Source organism: Phycodurus eques, chromosome 7 (assembly GCF_024500275.1).
Source record: "Phycodurus eques isolate BA_2022a chromosome 7, UOR_Pequ_1.1, whole genome shotgun sequence".
In the NCBI taxonomy this organism is placed as follows: Eukaryota; Metazoa; Chordata; class Actinopteri; order Syngnathiformes; family Syngnathidae; genus Phycodurus; species Phycodurus eques.
The window spans coordinates 4,786,169-4,801,955 of record NC_084531.1 but is presented as its reverse complement, the minus strand read 5'-3'; the positions used below and the strand labels follow the sequence as shown (position 1 = coordinate 4,801,955).

Sequence of the window (15,787 nt, the reverse complement as noted above, 5' to 3'; positions counted from 1 at the left end):
AAGTGAGAGAGACAGAAAAGAAAAGAAAAGCAGCTTTGTCCAGCTGCACTCAACTTATCTTTATCGAAAAACAGCTAGTGGTCAGAACATGTCTGGGAACAACTAGTACGCACAGCATGGCCGGAAAACAGCTAGTAGTCACAACATGGAACAATAAAGCATGTGAAGGTTGTATAAACTAATAGAAGTAATATTTGGTATGTACAAAACATACATTTTCCAACTCAGAAGACAAACTCAATCAAAAAAAGTAATGACACCGAAGGTGGCAGCACATTGACTTTCTTGTTCAAAAGTGGCAGAATTCTGACCCTTTTGTTCTTTTTCCACATCGGAATATGGAAGCTAGTTTCATTTGGCAACATCACTTTTGTGTTTAGCAAACGTGACCAAAAGCTTTTATTTTGTGTCATCCATAAAATGACCTCCTGGTTGCTGCTGCACCTCAGCTTGTCCAACTTGGCCAACTTCTAATTCTTACAAAGTAAACAGCGGAAAAATCTCTCCTTTCATTGTTTGTGGCGATCTCCTGTTTGATAAATCCGAATGTCTCAAGCATTTAATCAGTAAACTTTCACTTCCTTGGTTGTTGATTGCTTTAATAACTTTTCTGTGGGTGCAGTCCATTCTTACTAATTTGTGTAATTTATACCTTCCAATAATCAATTGGAAGAAATCAGTATTCACATATTTCAGAAAAAACAGGCTTTTTATACAACAAAATACAATATATGCTTTTTTTTTTGTCAGTTCAACGTTCAATTTATAACTTAAATCTTAAATGGCTTCAGTTTGTTGGTTGCCGCTGCACAGCTCTTCTGACAAAACTTTAAAATAATAAATAATTACAACATGTAAAGACAACAAATAAATGTCACCCATTCGTTTTAAGTCACACACAGACAGATGAGCAATGGGCTGCCCAGCCACTTTTTACTACTGTCTGGTGCAGTTTTTCTATTTCACATTATACTACTCACAAAATTTAGGGGTATGCAGTTTTCTGCCGAAATTTCAGGATGAAGGTAAAATGTCCGACAACTTTGACAAGTGAACTCGATTTGACCTTCTCTAAACTTTTGAACGAAGGTCGAAGTGTTCAACCTTCCAGTCTGTTTTGCACAACTTGCATTTCTATAACAAGGAGCTGAAGTGCAAAATTCACACTTGGTATTTAATCCATGAATCGACCAATACATTTCCAACAAATGTCTTTCAGTGACTCTTCCAGTTTCTCTTTATCTCTATTGCAACCTGCTGATCACTCTCAAAAAAGGCTCGGTGCCCACTTCTCTCTGAGAACATTCTGTTTGAAACCTTGGAGCAGGATTTACTGTTGATCTATTTTATTTTATTTATTTATTTTTTGGTCATTTTGGTCTCGTGATGTCAAAATGTGAACAGTATGATGAAGAGGACTCTTTATTATTATTATTATTATTATTATTATTATTATTATCATTATCTAATTTGACTGGGATATGTATTGGTTGATTCATGGATCAAAGACCTGTTGTGAATTTTGCCGTTCAAAACGCACTGAAACATTGAACAGTTAGACATTAAGTTCACATCTAAAGGTTAAAGTGCATTGTAGGTTCATCCTGAAAATTTCTGCAAATGCCTTAGTTTTTAGTGAGTAGTGTAACGGAGTGTGTAACTAACAAAAGCTCACATCTCTGTTGCACTTGAGTGTGTTGTTAGTAATAAAAGTGCGGAAATTCCAATGAAGTTGGGACGTTGTGTGAGACATAAATAAAAACAGAATACAATGATTTGCAAATCATGTTCAACTTATATTACATTGAATACACTACAAAGACAAGATATTTAATGTTCAAACTGATAAACTTTATTGTTTTTAGCAAATAATCATTAACTTAGAATTTTGTGGCTGCAACGTTGCAAAAAAAGCTGGGACAAGGTCATGTTTACCACTGTGTTACATCATCTTTTCGTTTAACAACATTCACTAAATGTTTGGGAACTGAGGACACTGATGGCTGAAGCTTTGTAGGTAGAATTCTTTACCATTCTTGCTTGATGTACAGCTTCAGCTGTTCAACAGTCCGGGGTCTCCATTGTTGTATTTTGCACTTCATAATGCGCCACACATTTTCAATGGGAGACAGGTCTGGACTGCAGGCAGGCCAGTCTAGCACCCGCACTCTTTTACTACGAAGCCACGTTGTTGTAACACGTGCAGATTGTGCTTTGGCATTGTCTTGCTGAAATAAGCACGGGCGTCCATGAAAAAGATGTTGCTTGGATGGCAGCATGTTTCTCCAAAACCTGTATGTGCCTTTCAGCATTAATGGTGCCTTCACAGATGTGTAAGTTGGCACTAACACAGCCCCATACCATCACAGATGCTGGCTTTTGAACTTTATGTCCATAACAGTCTGGATGGTTCTCTTCCTCATTGGCTCGGAGGACACGACGTCCACAATTTCCAAAAATAATTTGAAATGTGGACTCGTCGGACCACAGAACACTTTTCCACTTTGCTTCAGTCCATCTTAGATGAGCTCGGGCCCAGAGAAGCCAGCGGGGTTTCTGGGTGTTGTTGATAAATGGCTTTTCTTTGCATAGTAGAGTTTTAAGTTGCACTTACGGATGTAGCGCCGAACTGTATTTACTGACATTGGTTTTCTGAAGTGTTCCTGAGCCCACGTGGTGATATCTTTTACACATTGATATCGACTTTTGATGCAGTGCCGCCTGAGGGATCGAAGGTCACGGGCATCCAATGTTGGTTTTCGGCCTTGCCGCTTAAATGCAGTGATTTCTCCAGATTCTCTCAACCTTTTGATGATATTATGGACCGTAGATGTTGAAATCCTTAAATTCCTTGCAATTGTACATTGAGGAACATCGTCTTTAAACTGTTCAACTGTTTTCTCATGCACTTGTTCACAAAGAGGTGAACCTCGCCCCATCTTTGCTTGTGAATGACTGAGCAATTCAGGGAAGCTCCTTTTATACCCAATCAGGGCACCCACCTGTTCCCAATTAGCCTGTTCACCTGTGGGATGTTCCAAACAGGTGTTTGATGAGCATTCCTCAACTTTCTCAGTCTTTTTTTACCACCTGTCCCAGCTTTTTTGGAACGTGTTGCAGCCATAAAATTCTAAGTTAATGATTATTTGCTACAACCAATCAAGTTTATCAGTTTGAACATTAAATATATTGTCTTTGCAGTGTATTAAATTAAATATAGGTTGAACATGATTTGCAAATCATTGTATTCTGTTTTTATTTATGTTTAACACAATGTCCCTACTTCATTCGAATTGGGTTTCTATTACAGATTCATCCATAAAGGCATACACTGTGTTAATAAGCTATAGTTAAATTATAATGCAGCAATGTCACTGGACCAAAATAATGAGGACATATTCTTCTCATATTGCCGTCCATTTGACCGTTTGTACCTGACTGATTTACAGCAAAAGCTTGGAAACTGTTCAGATGGTTTTGTCGCTGTCATTGCAGTATATCGCTTTTGTTGGACAACAGCGGCCTCTGTTGGTGCATATAAACAACAACCTGAGTGTGTTTGTGGGACTCGAGCCGCACTTTTGATTCCTCACTCGGAATTTTCAAATTCTTTCATGATTTCATAACATTAAACATGTTACATTTTGGTAAGGCAAGATGAAAAGATTCTCACCCTTTATATGTTGTTGTTGTTGTAAGAGACAGAGATTCCTAACAATTTTGTGTAGTTTCACAATATTATTATTATTATTACTATAATATGATGGGATAGACAAATACACATACAGGTACAGCAATAAACGTTTGTACTATTGTACCATTGTAGTTTTGACACATTGTAATGTATTTTTGTGGTCCGTCCAGCATTGCTCCTCCCAAACACTAATGACATTTCAAAGTATAATATAGTATAGACATATAACAATTGTGTGACGTCCACAACGTTGCAGCCATAAAATTCTAAGTTGATGATTATTTGCTAAAAACAATAAAGTTTATCAGTTTGAACATTAAATATCTTGTCTTTGTAGTGTATTAAATTAAATATAAGTTGAACATGATTTGCAAATCATTGTATTCTGTTTTTATTTATGTTTAACTCAATTTCCCGACTTCATTGGAATTTGGTTTGTTTATATATATATATATATATATATATATATATATATATATATATATGTGTGTGTGTGTGTGTTTTAATTTCTTTTAAAGGGTTGAAGTAATTGATCAACTTAACCACGAGGTAGAAAAACTACAATTTATTTTCCAGATGGAATGCATAACAAAATCCACATACCTGCTAAGATACATTGTGGTCTTCAACCATGATGCATTTCTAGTCATTAGATAAGAATGATCACATTGTTAATTATGACTTTAAAAATATGAAATATTGTGGTTAGCATTATGAGTGTTTCCACGTGATGCATCAGATACTTTTCGAGTTCTGTTATGTTGCATACCAGAAGCATTGTGATGCTGAAGAAAACAGTTCAAGGAAAACTTGAAAGAATGACTTTTCACATGAAAGAATCATCTTTTGCTGCATTTTGTTCCCTTTAAACAATTATTTGTCTGGCCAATCGTACTTACTGCATTGTACATAGTTTTTGGCTATGTGTGCTACTTTTAGACAGATAGGCAGCCTATTCGACAAAGCCTTTGGAAACATCTTGAAAAATATTTGCACCCTCTTGACAAGTGGACATTTTCAATATCGGCTGTTTGAAATTGCACTACAAAATCCATTTTAAAAATCGCTTCAACAAATACTTCCATAAGTAATCGTCTGATATTTTACCATAAAAGAATGTGATATTTTGAATTGTAGGTGAAAAGAATACATAGATGGACTTGTGGATTATTAAATAGGAATCACTAAGAAAGAAGCTGCAGGCACTGTATGTTGGGTGTGCCTCTTTGTGCCTATTACTGGCTTCTTCACATCTCCAATACAATGTTTTCAGACACTTTTTATATGTACCGGTACTCTAATCTCCCCTTGTCAGGCTCATGTATTTAATATTTATGTGTTACATATTTAGGTTTGCTATTGCTGTTGGCATAAAACCAAAAAGCACGAGGTGAGGCAGACAGTACTATACCTCTTTCTGTGAAGTGGGCATACAGGTTAACATTGCTGCCATTCTTCTACACAGATTTAGCTCGCTGCAATTCCCAAGTCAAGTGTGCAGCTGCAGTCTGTTTATTCTTAAATTTTGCTCCAAATGAAACCCATACATAAAATATTTTATATCTAACGCTAAAAAAAAAAAAAAATCTTTAAAAATGGACTACCAATTGAAACATGATGTAATTCACAAAGGAAGTCCAACGCTTGAGTTTAAAGATCAGCTTCAAACATCAGGTCAGAAAATAGCCCTCATCGAGTTGCACACCCGAATGAATGCCAGGCTGCTAATTTAATGGCAAATACGCCACTCTATTTGGCACGTTCACATTCTGGTGTACAGTAGTAGTGAATGGCTTGCAGAGGCCTCCAAACCACAAGAACCAAAGATTGAGGCTTCAAAACAAATGGAACCAAAGGTGGAAGCCTCTAATGCATTTTACCGCTGACAAAATGCATGCAACTGTCAGCTTGGGCAGCAGTGACACGGAATAAAAATAAAATTAAGTTACTGTATTTCTTTGTCTGAACAGACTTTATTATTTCACTGAATGCCTTCTGCAATAATTTTCCTAATATATGGGACTAGGCACCTCTATATGTAATAGTCTATGCTTCGATTGTAAAGTAATATCTCTTAATCAAGGGTCTGTTTTTTTTTTTATCTACAAGAGGCAGGTTAGGGTGTGCATGTGTCACCCATAGATTGTTTTGTACACCTTCACAAGGACAGCGTGTTTGATTTGTCAGTCCACGCTCAGTTTCATTTACAGATATCCACATTTGAAAGAGGCCTATACCCAATTTCAATTCTTTTGTGAGTAAATTATCTCTTTAACCCTCTCGTGCAAATCCAGCCTATGTTGTCACGTTTTTATTCTTTCACCCAGATGTTAAAATGTGTATCTACAAGCCAGCATTTCAAAGTATTGATCAGTTCTTCTTCTTCTTCATCTGATTATATTTATCTGATTATATTTATTTTCTTGCCAAGCACCTGAAAACTGTTGCTGCAGAGCAGTAGTTGAGCAGGAAGGACTCCTCATCTGAAGATGAGGCGCCTTTCAGCAAGAAAACCCCAAAATGGATTTATTTTTTATTTTTAAAATCATGTCACAGGCTACCCCACTGCACGTGAACCAATAAACTCATAACAGTTTCAACTATTCCGTTTAAATGACGAGCACGAGATGGCACCATGACATTTCAGGTGTTTATGATGTCACAAATACTTTTACTAATATGACATGTTAGGCAAAGTATATAAAGCTAAAAGACATGTTGGGAAAAGGATGAAAGAGCTAACTATTCTTACAAATACTGTAAACATCCAGACAGAAAAGACTGAAGACTGCTGATATGATTAGCAATAAAGTGCAGAAGACTGGAATTGCCACAGGTATGTGGTAACTATTGATTCATTGCTTGTTGTGTGGACTATTGGCATTTTATGATATGATTTATTGTGTAATAGATAGACGGAATAATAGCGGTAGTTTTCTGAGCAATTGACAAAAGGTCTTATGGTGGTGACAGTTTCTTTTTTCAATTCACACTGAGATCTTACTAACTTGGTTCTTGCCGTTATGCTTTTGTATGTGTAGTTGGCTCGATCATTTAACTTTTATCTCAGCAGCAGCATACAGGGCAGTCCCGCCTCCTGCTTCAATACAGAGAGCTCCGGCTCCAACTGCACCAGTTGCTTTGAAGAAGTCTGCCGCAAAGGAGTCCACTTCTGAGAGCTCAGGTAGCAAATATTGCAACTTGTCTCTCATTGGCTAAATCCTGTTCCTTGTGTTGTTCAACACTAAACTAGTCCTCTCAGATTCAAGCTCAGATGAAGAGAAGGCTAAAAAGCCTGCAGCTGAGGTCACACCAGCTCAAGTGGCAACGCAAGACTCCTCAAGCTCAGGCAAGTGGCATCAAATTTAGCTTTCTTACTTTACACTTTTGGCCTGGTAGTGGAGCTCACCTGTCAGGAAGACAAGAGTATTTTTTCACAACTGTTCATGTACAATAGAGTACATTGTTTTTAATAATAGTTTGTCATACATTCAGACAGCAGCTCAGAAGATGAAACTCCGGCAAAGCCTGCTACCAAAGCTGCTGCACCATCAACGCCATCTGCTGCTTCACAAGCACCATCTTACGCCAAGCCAGTTGCAGCAAAGGCTGCAATTCTTGTTGCTAAGGTCGCTGCCACCACTGCTACAGACAGCAGCTCCAACTCTGACTCCTCATCTGATGATGAACCGGTGAAAGCAAAGCCTGCAATGGCTAAACCAACCACCCCAGCTTCTAAGCCTGCAACTCCCGCCATAAAGGTTTCTGCGAAGGCAGGAAAAAGCAGTTCAGATTCAGACTCTTCATCTGGCGATGAAGAACCTGCACTAACCAAGGCATTTACAACTAAACTTGCCACACCTGTTGCATTGGCCGCAGTTGCTCTAGCAAAAAACGCAACTCCTGCAAAGACTGCTGCAGCAGAAAGCAGCTCAGACTCTGACTCCTCATCTGATGATGAATCGGTGAAAGCAAAGCCAGCAATGTGTAAAACAGCCACCCCAGCTTCGAAGCCTGCAACTCCTGCCACAACGTTTGGTGCGACGGCAAGAAAAAGCAGTTCAGATTCAGACTCTTCATCGAGTGATGAAAAACCTGCATTAACCAAGGCATTTACAACTAAACTTGTCACACGTGTTGCATTGGCCGCTGTTGCTCTAGCAATAACCGCAACTCCTGCAAAAACTGGTACTCCTGCAAAGACTGCTGCAACAGAAAGCAGCTCAGACTCTGACTCCTCATCTGACTGAATTAAAGCATGTTTAAAAAATAAAAATAAATAAAAAGCTTGAATTTGTGTTGTGGTGTAGAAATGAGCAAAAACTATGATTGCAGTCAATGCAGCAGTTGATTGACGTTCCCTCACTTCAAGTGAAATAAAAGGTACGAACTAACTAAAGCAGACACCTGAAGTGGGAGGAACAAGGATGGCGACCTGTTGGAATTTCTCAAATGTCTGCATAAATTGGTCATAAAATAATAAAACAATAGGCCGCACAAACTTATACCACACAACAATTCTATGTTCTAATATCGTTGTAAAAAAAATAGATATAAAAAATAACATGTAAACATTCACAGGACGGGAGCAAAAAGTATTGTAATTTCTCGTGTATAATGCGCTCCCCCAAAATTGACCTCAAAATTCTGGAAAACCCTTCAACCTATGTATAATGTATTTTTACAACGCCTAATTTTGCTTCTACTTATATGATAAAAACGAAAATTTATCTGTATTTTGTTTTTTCAAAGAATTATTGTGAAGTTTAGCACTTTATTTGAACACATACTTTCTTTTTATTTACTTGCTCTTATTTTGAAATTCACAGCCCTCCTTTTATTTAGTAAATGAGAAAACACAGTTGTGCTCATATGTTTGATTACCCAGGCAAAATATGTAAGATGTAAACAACTCGTTTAAGAAAACATGAAGGACCAGGCGAAACACATTTAATTTTATTTTATTGAAATTCAACTGTCACGCATTTCAGAAAAGCATTATCATTAAAGAAAACATAATCATAAATAAATTAATCATGGTTGTTGTTCAGTCATCAGTCGTATTTTAAAAAATGTATATTTTTTTTAATTCACAAATTCTGCCTGCGTATGTAAATTTATGAGCACAATTGTACATATATGCAGTCATATGTACCCGTCATATTGGAGTGAAAGTAGTCTACACCTTTTTCATAACCTCTAGGTGGCATACTAGAATAAAAGTGTACAACTTTTTCATAACCTCTAGGGGGCGGTAGCACAGTGGAATGAAAGTGTGCAGCTTTTTCATAACCTCTAGATGGCGGCATACATTTATAAACAAAGTCTTTTTCATTTTCTCCTATAACTATGAATAATGCCTACTATTGACTTTTGACAATTTTTGGGGGTAAACAATGCGCATTATACATGAGAAAATACAGTAAGTGAATCTCTAGGCTAATGAATTCTCGAATAGTTAGTTAGTTCACTGCCGTTACCAATCAAGTTAAGTTTTTCCCAAAAGTTGACGCAACTTAAAAGGTGAAAAAGTTCAAATGTGATAGATTAACAAAAAAAGTGACAACTAGTATTACAGAAAAACTAAGGAAGGTTAGCGGTGACGCTTTACAATAAGAGTACCCTCACAAAGGGTTTATAGTTTGCAAATGGGCCAATACTGACAGTCTTCAAAATACTTAGTAATCATTAATTAGCAATTAAAAATGGTATTTCAATATGTGCAGATTCATTTCTTTAAAAGATCAAACTCTTCTGATCTTATGAGCGCAAAAAGTGCTTGGCAAAAATATTTGCTAAGCACTAGACTCACCTAGTGCTTGGCACCTAGTGAGTCTTGATGCTTTTAGTTGTAGCAGGTTAAGTCTTACATGCTATGAAATGTATTAATAAACACTTACTAGACCATTTATAAACCGTTTATTATAAAGAGGTATCAAGCTAGAGTTTCACAAGACGAAGCATTAACTCATTCATTACCATTGACAGACTTAGGATCCAAATGTCCATGTTAACTGGGAGGGTTGGTAGTGAATTGATTATTTAGTTATAGAAATGACTTGTTGAAAATGTTTTGATGGACCACATTTTAGAACTTCATTCATTCATAAATAAGTTGAATAACACGTGTTGAGAGGAGACTGCCTGTTCAGAAGTTATGTATGACAATAGGCTTCCTGAGTTGGCCGCAGATGACCTCGTCAACGTAGAGGAGTCTGGCCTTGACCTCAATGTTATGTTGCAGCTCCAGCTGGCAGCGAACCAGCGCCCTCTGCTGCTCTTCTGACTGCTCGACTGTCTCATGCAACCTGACAACGGAGGAAATCAGGAGTGAACAAATCAGCAATTATATCAGGAACATAATGGCATCAAAAGCAAAACGAACACATTTAAGTGCCCGCATGTGACGGGTGTGTCCTGCCTGGACGTACTTGGCAATTTGACAAGTAAGCTGGTCCACTTCTGCGAGGAGCTGTGATTGCGCTGGATCGTGGCATTGCTCTTTACGGGGCCGCTGCTGACGCAAATCCAGCCTCGCCTGAGCCAAACTCAGGAAATGCTCATTCTCTGCGACAGCCACCAGGAGATCGTCTCGGTTTCTCTGTTGGCTGGTAAATTCGGACAAGACCTAGCGTGGACAATATGCCAGTCATAAGAATGTGCACAAACACCATCTTAACTGTATGCTGTTTACCACAGAATGATAATGATAAACCATGATCTGTCTTATGGTGTGTTGGCAGGATGCTAATCGGTTCATAAGTTAGGAGACAGTTGATGGACAACAACAACACTGTCTAACCCCAGTTTTTACCTCAAAGGGGTTGGTTAACTCCCCATTGTGGATGACTTGTCGGGTAAAATCCTTTTACAGAAGATAATGTTGATCAATTTGTGTGGAATGCCACAGCGGCAAATCAGCTTCCAGATGATATCTCTGTCCAGACTATCAAAGGCCTTGTCAAAGTCCACAAACATTATATATAGTGAGGACTGCCATTCAGTCGACTGCTTGATGGTGATATGCAGGGTGGCGATATGATCTGCGCAAGATCTGTCCTGGAAGAACCTTGCTCGTTCAGGTCTTAGCCTCTTGTCAAGAGCTTTTTCCATCCCTCCAGTGTGACTCTGGTCACGACATTACCGGGGACAGATATGGGCATTATTTCTGGCCAATTTCCATACAGTGACAGGTCACCCTTTTCAAGGAGTTTAATTATGTGGTCACACTCTCTCGGTCTTCTGGGAATTCTTCCTTCTCCCAGATATTTTTTAGGAGGAGTTGAAACATTTGTCCTTATGCTGTTGGATTTGCCCTGAGTGTGTCTCACAAGGGATGCCGTCTGGACCTCCAGCATTGCTGTTCTTCATTGTTTTGCTGGTCTTGATGATTTCACCTTTGGTTGGTGGATGGGTGTCCAAATTGTGCTGTTTGGTTGCTGGTGCTATGTCGGGAACAGTTGGTGGAGGTGGTCGATTAAGGATATCCTCAAAATGCTCTGCCCATCATGGTCTTTTTTGTTCAGTTCATTTGCGATGACTTTTGACCATTCTTCTCCTTCACTGACTTGCTTAGGTTGATGCGCTTTCCCAACAGAGTTTGTGTTATTACAAACAACCTTTTCATGCTGTTCTGCCTGGCTCAGTTTCTGCTTCTTCTGTAATCTCATGAATGAACTGCCCTTTTTCCACTCGAGCACTCTTCCTTACTAGGTGGTTAGCTTCACAATGAGGTCTTTTCTCCTGCGGTTCTTGACATCGGTTGATCTTTAAAGCCTTTTCCTCAGCCCTTTCAAACTATTAATCGCACGATACAATAAACAAATCGGACTGCAGGGAGCTTTCCTGGTACCCCCAATGCAGGGTGGCAAAATGGTTACATGGTATAGAGTAGGTATAATGGCATACCCAAACTGAACCAAACTATAGTAACTGATGGAAATGAGAACCTGTATTTGATATATATCCTTAGTATAAAGATCATGATTAAAGAATCAGAAAAACTAACTTTACTGACAGTCACTTCCTTGACTTGCATGCAGGCAACGTAGTTTCAGTTCCCACTCAGTGATGGTGTCAATGCTTCTCCGTCTGTACATGTGCCCTGTTATTGACTAGCAAGCGCAACAGCGCCGAGGGTGTAATCTGCCCTTTCGCCTGAAGTAAGATGGCCTTGGACAGGGTGAGCGGTATAGAAGAATAGACGGAATTATAAAAAGGATGTTTTTGTTGCAATGTATTACAATCATTTTCTGGGGGTTAATTAAAATGTTGAGCTTTTTCCCACACACCCAAAAGAGTGCCCTTTGAGGGTTAAACTGCCACCTACAATTAGATCCTAATCCTTAATACTATTCATGTCCATATGTGATCAACTGATCACATATGTGATCAACTGATCACATATGGGCTTTCCAAGCCATCGGTTCATTTTCTACAAAGATACTGTTCAGGTTCACAAGCAAGCCAGGGTTCAGGGCCACACATGGGTTGCACCTTAGACTGATCATCAGTCAGTCATCGGACAGCTGTATAAAAGAGGTATCAAGCCTCGACCAGATGCATGAAAGGCAGCTCTGTAAATCACGACACTATAACCCCTCTTCTCTCAAATAAATAGCCCGATTGGAAGACAAGAGTTTGGAATACATGCAGTGCACTTGTTCACTTATATGAAAATAAAATGTTGCCCTGCCTTGGAGAGTTGTTCCTCCATCTGGCTTTTGACAGTCTTAAGCTGCTTGATATTGAACTGAAAGGCTGCTGATGTCGCCTCGAACTGTTTTTGCATATCAACGGCAGTCTGCGCCAGCAGAGACTCTACCAGGGCCCTCAGGGACACAGAGTTTCTCTTCTCGTGCTCCGCTTTAGCGATGTTGAAATCAGAGTGGTTCCCCCACTGTGCGGGTGTCACAGATAAACTGAAAGAAGATAAGATGACATTTTATTCCAACATTGGCAGGTCGCTCGCCCGGGCAGTCGAGCGATCGATCGATCGATTCTTCTCAACATATACAGCGGGAATGAACAAGAACACGGCCGTTCACCTAGGGGGACCTGTCTTGCCATTTGAAATTTGCTGTGTGTCGATGAGGGAATGTGGGGTCATTAAGGCACAAGAAGTATCTAACTGTTGCGCCTCATATTTTTCCTTGAGATCCCGTTCAAGTTGGAATTTAGCTGATTGGTTCAATCTGGAATAGAAATTGGATGATTTGAGGAATCAATACGGGCTGACACCATACTGTAATTCTTTTCGAAGCGCTCCCTTACCGTATTTGCTCAGCGATCTGCTTCGCGACACGCTGCATGAGGGCCATAACTCCTTTGGTGAGGTCAGCCTCCTTCAGCAGCTCCCTGCCCACTTCATCATCCACCTTCTCAGGGGGTTTATTTCTGCACTCCACAGACATGTGCTTTCATTTTTCTCAACTATAACTGACTGTTTGTGATATTATCATGTTATGTCTATAAATGTGGCTAAATAAAGGGGATTTGTAGAAACAAGATATTCCTGAGCCGCTTCTCCCCACTAGGGTCGCGGGCGTGCTGGAGCCTATCCCAGCTGTCATCGGGCAGGAGGTGGGGTACACCCTGAACTGGTTGCCAGCCAATCGCAGGGCACATACAAACATACAACCATTCGCACTCACAGTCACACCTACGGGCAATTTAGAGTCTCCAATTTATGCATGTTTTTGGGATGTGGGAGGAAACCGGAGTGCCCGGAGAAAACCCACGCAGGCACGGGAAGAACATGCAAACTCCACACAGATATATCCTTTCAAATTCAGGTTACTTAGAAAATGGAATAAAACGGATACTCTGGAGGCAATTCATGCCCAGCCGCTCTGCATTGTTGTAATGCGAGAGGTGGTGTACACCCTGGACTGGTCGCCAGTCCATCATAGGGCGCATACAGTCGAGACTAAGAACTCTTCACACTCAAATTTATGACTATGTATCATTTAGTCTTCAATGAACCTAACATGCTTGTTTTGGGGGATGTGGGAGGATGATGGAGTAGCTCATAAAAAAAAATTAGAAAAACATGGGGACAGCTTGCAAACTTTAGAGAGGCCCATGAACTTGAGATTCTAACCCGAAAACTTCTCAGCTGTGAGGCACACGTGCTAACCACTACTTCACTGTACAGCCCTTAACCACCAATTTGCATAATGGGAATAAATGGGTTCCCTCGTGCAATTTAAGTGATCGGGTTTAATGGGTTTTTACAGTATGCAGCAAAGTCTGACTTTAGAATCGAGTTCAGTGTAACACCATGTTGTGCCACGACATACAGACAGCACTGAGGTTAAGAGACGCAGTGTAATTAAGGGCAAAATGAAGAGGCAGGACAAATAAACTGCTTAAAGCTAACACGCTTTGCATCTTATTTGGAGAACTGTGCTAGCGAGAAAGTGAGACAAACAAATACTTTGAAACGTTTCCGAATAAGTTTAAATGTGCGTCAAGCATATGGCAAAGCAATTTGTTTGTTCAATTGCACAGTCTCACCGTAGCGCAGGCTTTCGCCGATTGTGGTGGGCATGGGGGTTCACAGTAACCAGAATAAATCAAGTTAAAGCACTTGGCACACTTGCTCATCATTTTGGTTCATTTTTTCATTTTTAGGCAAAACCACGTCATTTCTAAACACAAACTTTATTTGAATGACATAAATTCAAGACATGTTTTTTTGTCATTCCACTTCAGTGTGAAGATCAACTATATATATTGTGGGATTACTAAACATTTTTGCATGTTTTCCAGTTGATGACACCAAAATATTTGGGATGGCGTCAAACTAAATTCTATACATCAGACCATTTCCCTGAATTTGACCCCTTTAAAGTTGAATGATATAGGTTTCATTTGACTCACCGCTCATCTATACAGAGAAGAGTGACTCTGAGAGGCTCCTCGCAGGACTCAATGGCTTTCATCACTCTGTTCTGCAGTGCAATAAGCTGCTCTATCTCCAAAATGTTCTCCTCCAACTTCAGGTCAAGCTCCTCCTTCACAAAATGAATGTCTCGGACGCGATGATCTGTGCGGCACCAAGCAACGCCTGTGAGTGTATAGTCTTGCCAAGTTAATCGAGTTGTACCGTACTGCTTACCCAGCCTCTCGCTGTCATCGTCCTCCAGGCGCTGGCAAGATTTGCTGAAATCCTCGATCAGCCTCGTGCATTGTCCTCTGAAGAGCTTGGAGTGGTTCCGTATGACATCAATGCTCTCCAGAGTTGATCCACCGATCAGATGGGTATTCTTTCCCCGCGTAGACATCCTTCAGCAAAGGTAGTAGGTCACTAACTATATCAACAACAACAAAACGTAAATAAACAATATGGCTTCCTCGATGGCAAGATGTTTCAGCATTTATTCAGCACAGTAATCCCTTGTTTATCGCGAGGGTTAGGTTCTGGCTCACCCCCACAAATGGCGAAATCTGCAAAGTAGGGACCACATTTTTTTTTAATTATTAATATATATTTTTAATTATTTATACATATTTTAGAGCTGTATGAAACTCCCCAGACTCTTATTAATCTTCCCCACACTTTTATTACCCAATACCATCAACGCTTCATACACTCTTAAACATACAGTAATGCACAGCAGTACTGTACACTATGTACATTGTATTCCTTGTGTTTTATTAGGGGAGGGACTCGATTAAAAAATAATCTATTTAATTAGAGGCTTTGCAAAAAAAATGTTCTTAATCTTGATTAATTACATTTTAATCAAAAGAATATTTGTAGTTTCAAGCAACATTGTTTAATTTAAAATGTATTTTAGTGTACGATTCAATCAAATAATTGATACAGACAGTTCAATAAAATAATTGACAAAGACGGGTACACTGTTAACTGTGGGAAAAAAATGCATTTACCGGGAATTGCATTTCAAGAAAAAAAAGTATAAAAACTAATATTTTACAGATGCAAATTAAACAGATGTAACTGTTTATAGTCGAACAGTGAGAGAAATGTAAAGAACTTATGAGCAAATTATGGTGGAAAATAAGTATTTGGTCACCGACAATCAAGATTTCTGTCTCTCAGAGACCTGTAACTTCTTCTTTAAG

General features: G+C 39.3%; 2 protein-coding genes across 3 annotated transcripts; one reads left to right on the top strand and one right to left on the bottom strand.

The window, feature by feature from the left end:
* Positions 1-6,390: 6,390 nt before the first annotated feature.
* LOC133405268 (nucleolar protein dao-5-like) lies at positions 6,391-7,945 on the top strand. 2 transcript variants are annotated; one of them, XM_061682095.1, is made up of 4 exons: positions 6,391-6,530; positions 6,768-6,878; positions 6,957-7,043; positions 7,190-7,945. In XM_061682095.1, the coding sequence occupies exons 1-4, from the start codon at positions 6,491-6,493 to the stop codon at positions 7,942-7,944; spliced, it is 993 nt and encodes a 330-aa protein (XP_061538079.1). In that variant the 5' UTR covers positions 6,391-6,490; the 3' UTR covers position 7,945. The 2 variants fall into 2 exon arrangements, with proteins under 2 accessions (XP_061538079.1, XP_061538078.1); XM_061682094.1 differs by having other exon boundaries at positions 6,765-6,878.
* A 1,653-nt stretch (positions 7,946-9,598) lies between these two features.
* tekt1 (tektin 1) lies at positions 9,599-15,430 on the bottom strand. The gene is made up of 7 exons (XM_061681911.1): positions 14,817-15,430; positions 14,579-14,744; positions 12,968-13,090; positions 12,742-12,888; positions 12,390-12,615; positions 10,126-10,322; positions 9,599-10,002 (listed from the first exon to the last, which is right to left on the bottom strand). The coding sequence occupies exons 1-7, from the start codon at positions 14,980-14,982 to the stop codon at positions 9,843-9,845; spliced, it is 1,185 nt and encodes a 394-aa protein (XP_061537895.1). The 5' UTR covers positions 14,983-15,430; the 3' UTR covers positions 9,599-9,842.
* Between the last annotated feature and the right edge of the window lie 357 nt (positions 15,431-15,787).

Excerpts from the sequence above, each read along its gene's own strand:
- LOC133405268 (XM_061682094.1), top strand. The coding sequence starts at position 6,491 with ATGATTAGCAATAAAGTGCAGAAGACTGGAATTGCCACAG. Across the intron at positions 6,879-6,956 it reads GTCCACTTCTGAGAGCTCAG|ATTCAAGCTCAGATGAAGAG; the intron begins GTAGCAAATATT and ends TAGTCCTCTCAG. Across the intron at positions 7,044-7,189 it reads GCAAGACTCCTCAAGCTCAG|ACAGCAGCTCAGAAGATGAA; the intron begins GCAAGTGGCATC and ends TCATACATTCAG.
- tekt1 (XM_061681911.1), bottom strand. The coding sequence starts at position 14,982 with ATGTCTACGCGGGGAAAGAATACCCATCTGATCGGTGGATCAACTCTG. Across the intron at positions 14,745-14,816 it reads CGATGACAGCGAGAGGCTGG|ATCATCGCGTCCGAGACATT; the intron begins GTAAGCAGTACG and ends GGTGCCGCACAG. Across the intron at positions 10,323-12,389 it reads TGGAGGAACAACTCTCCAAG|GTCTTGTCCGAATTTACCAG; the intron begins GCAGGGCAACAT and ends TGTCCACGCTAG.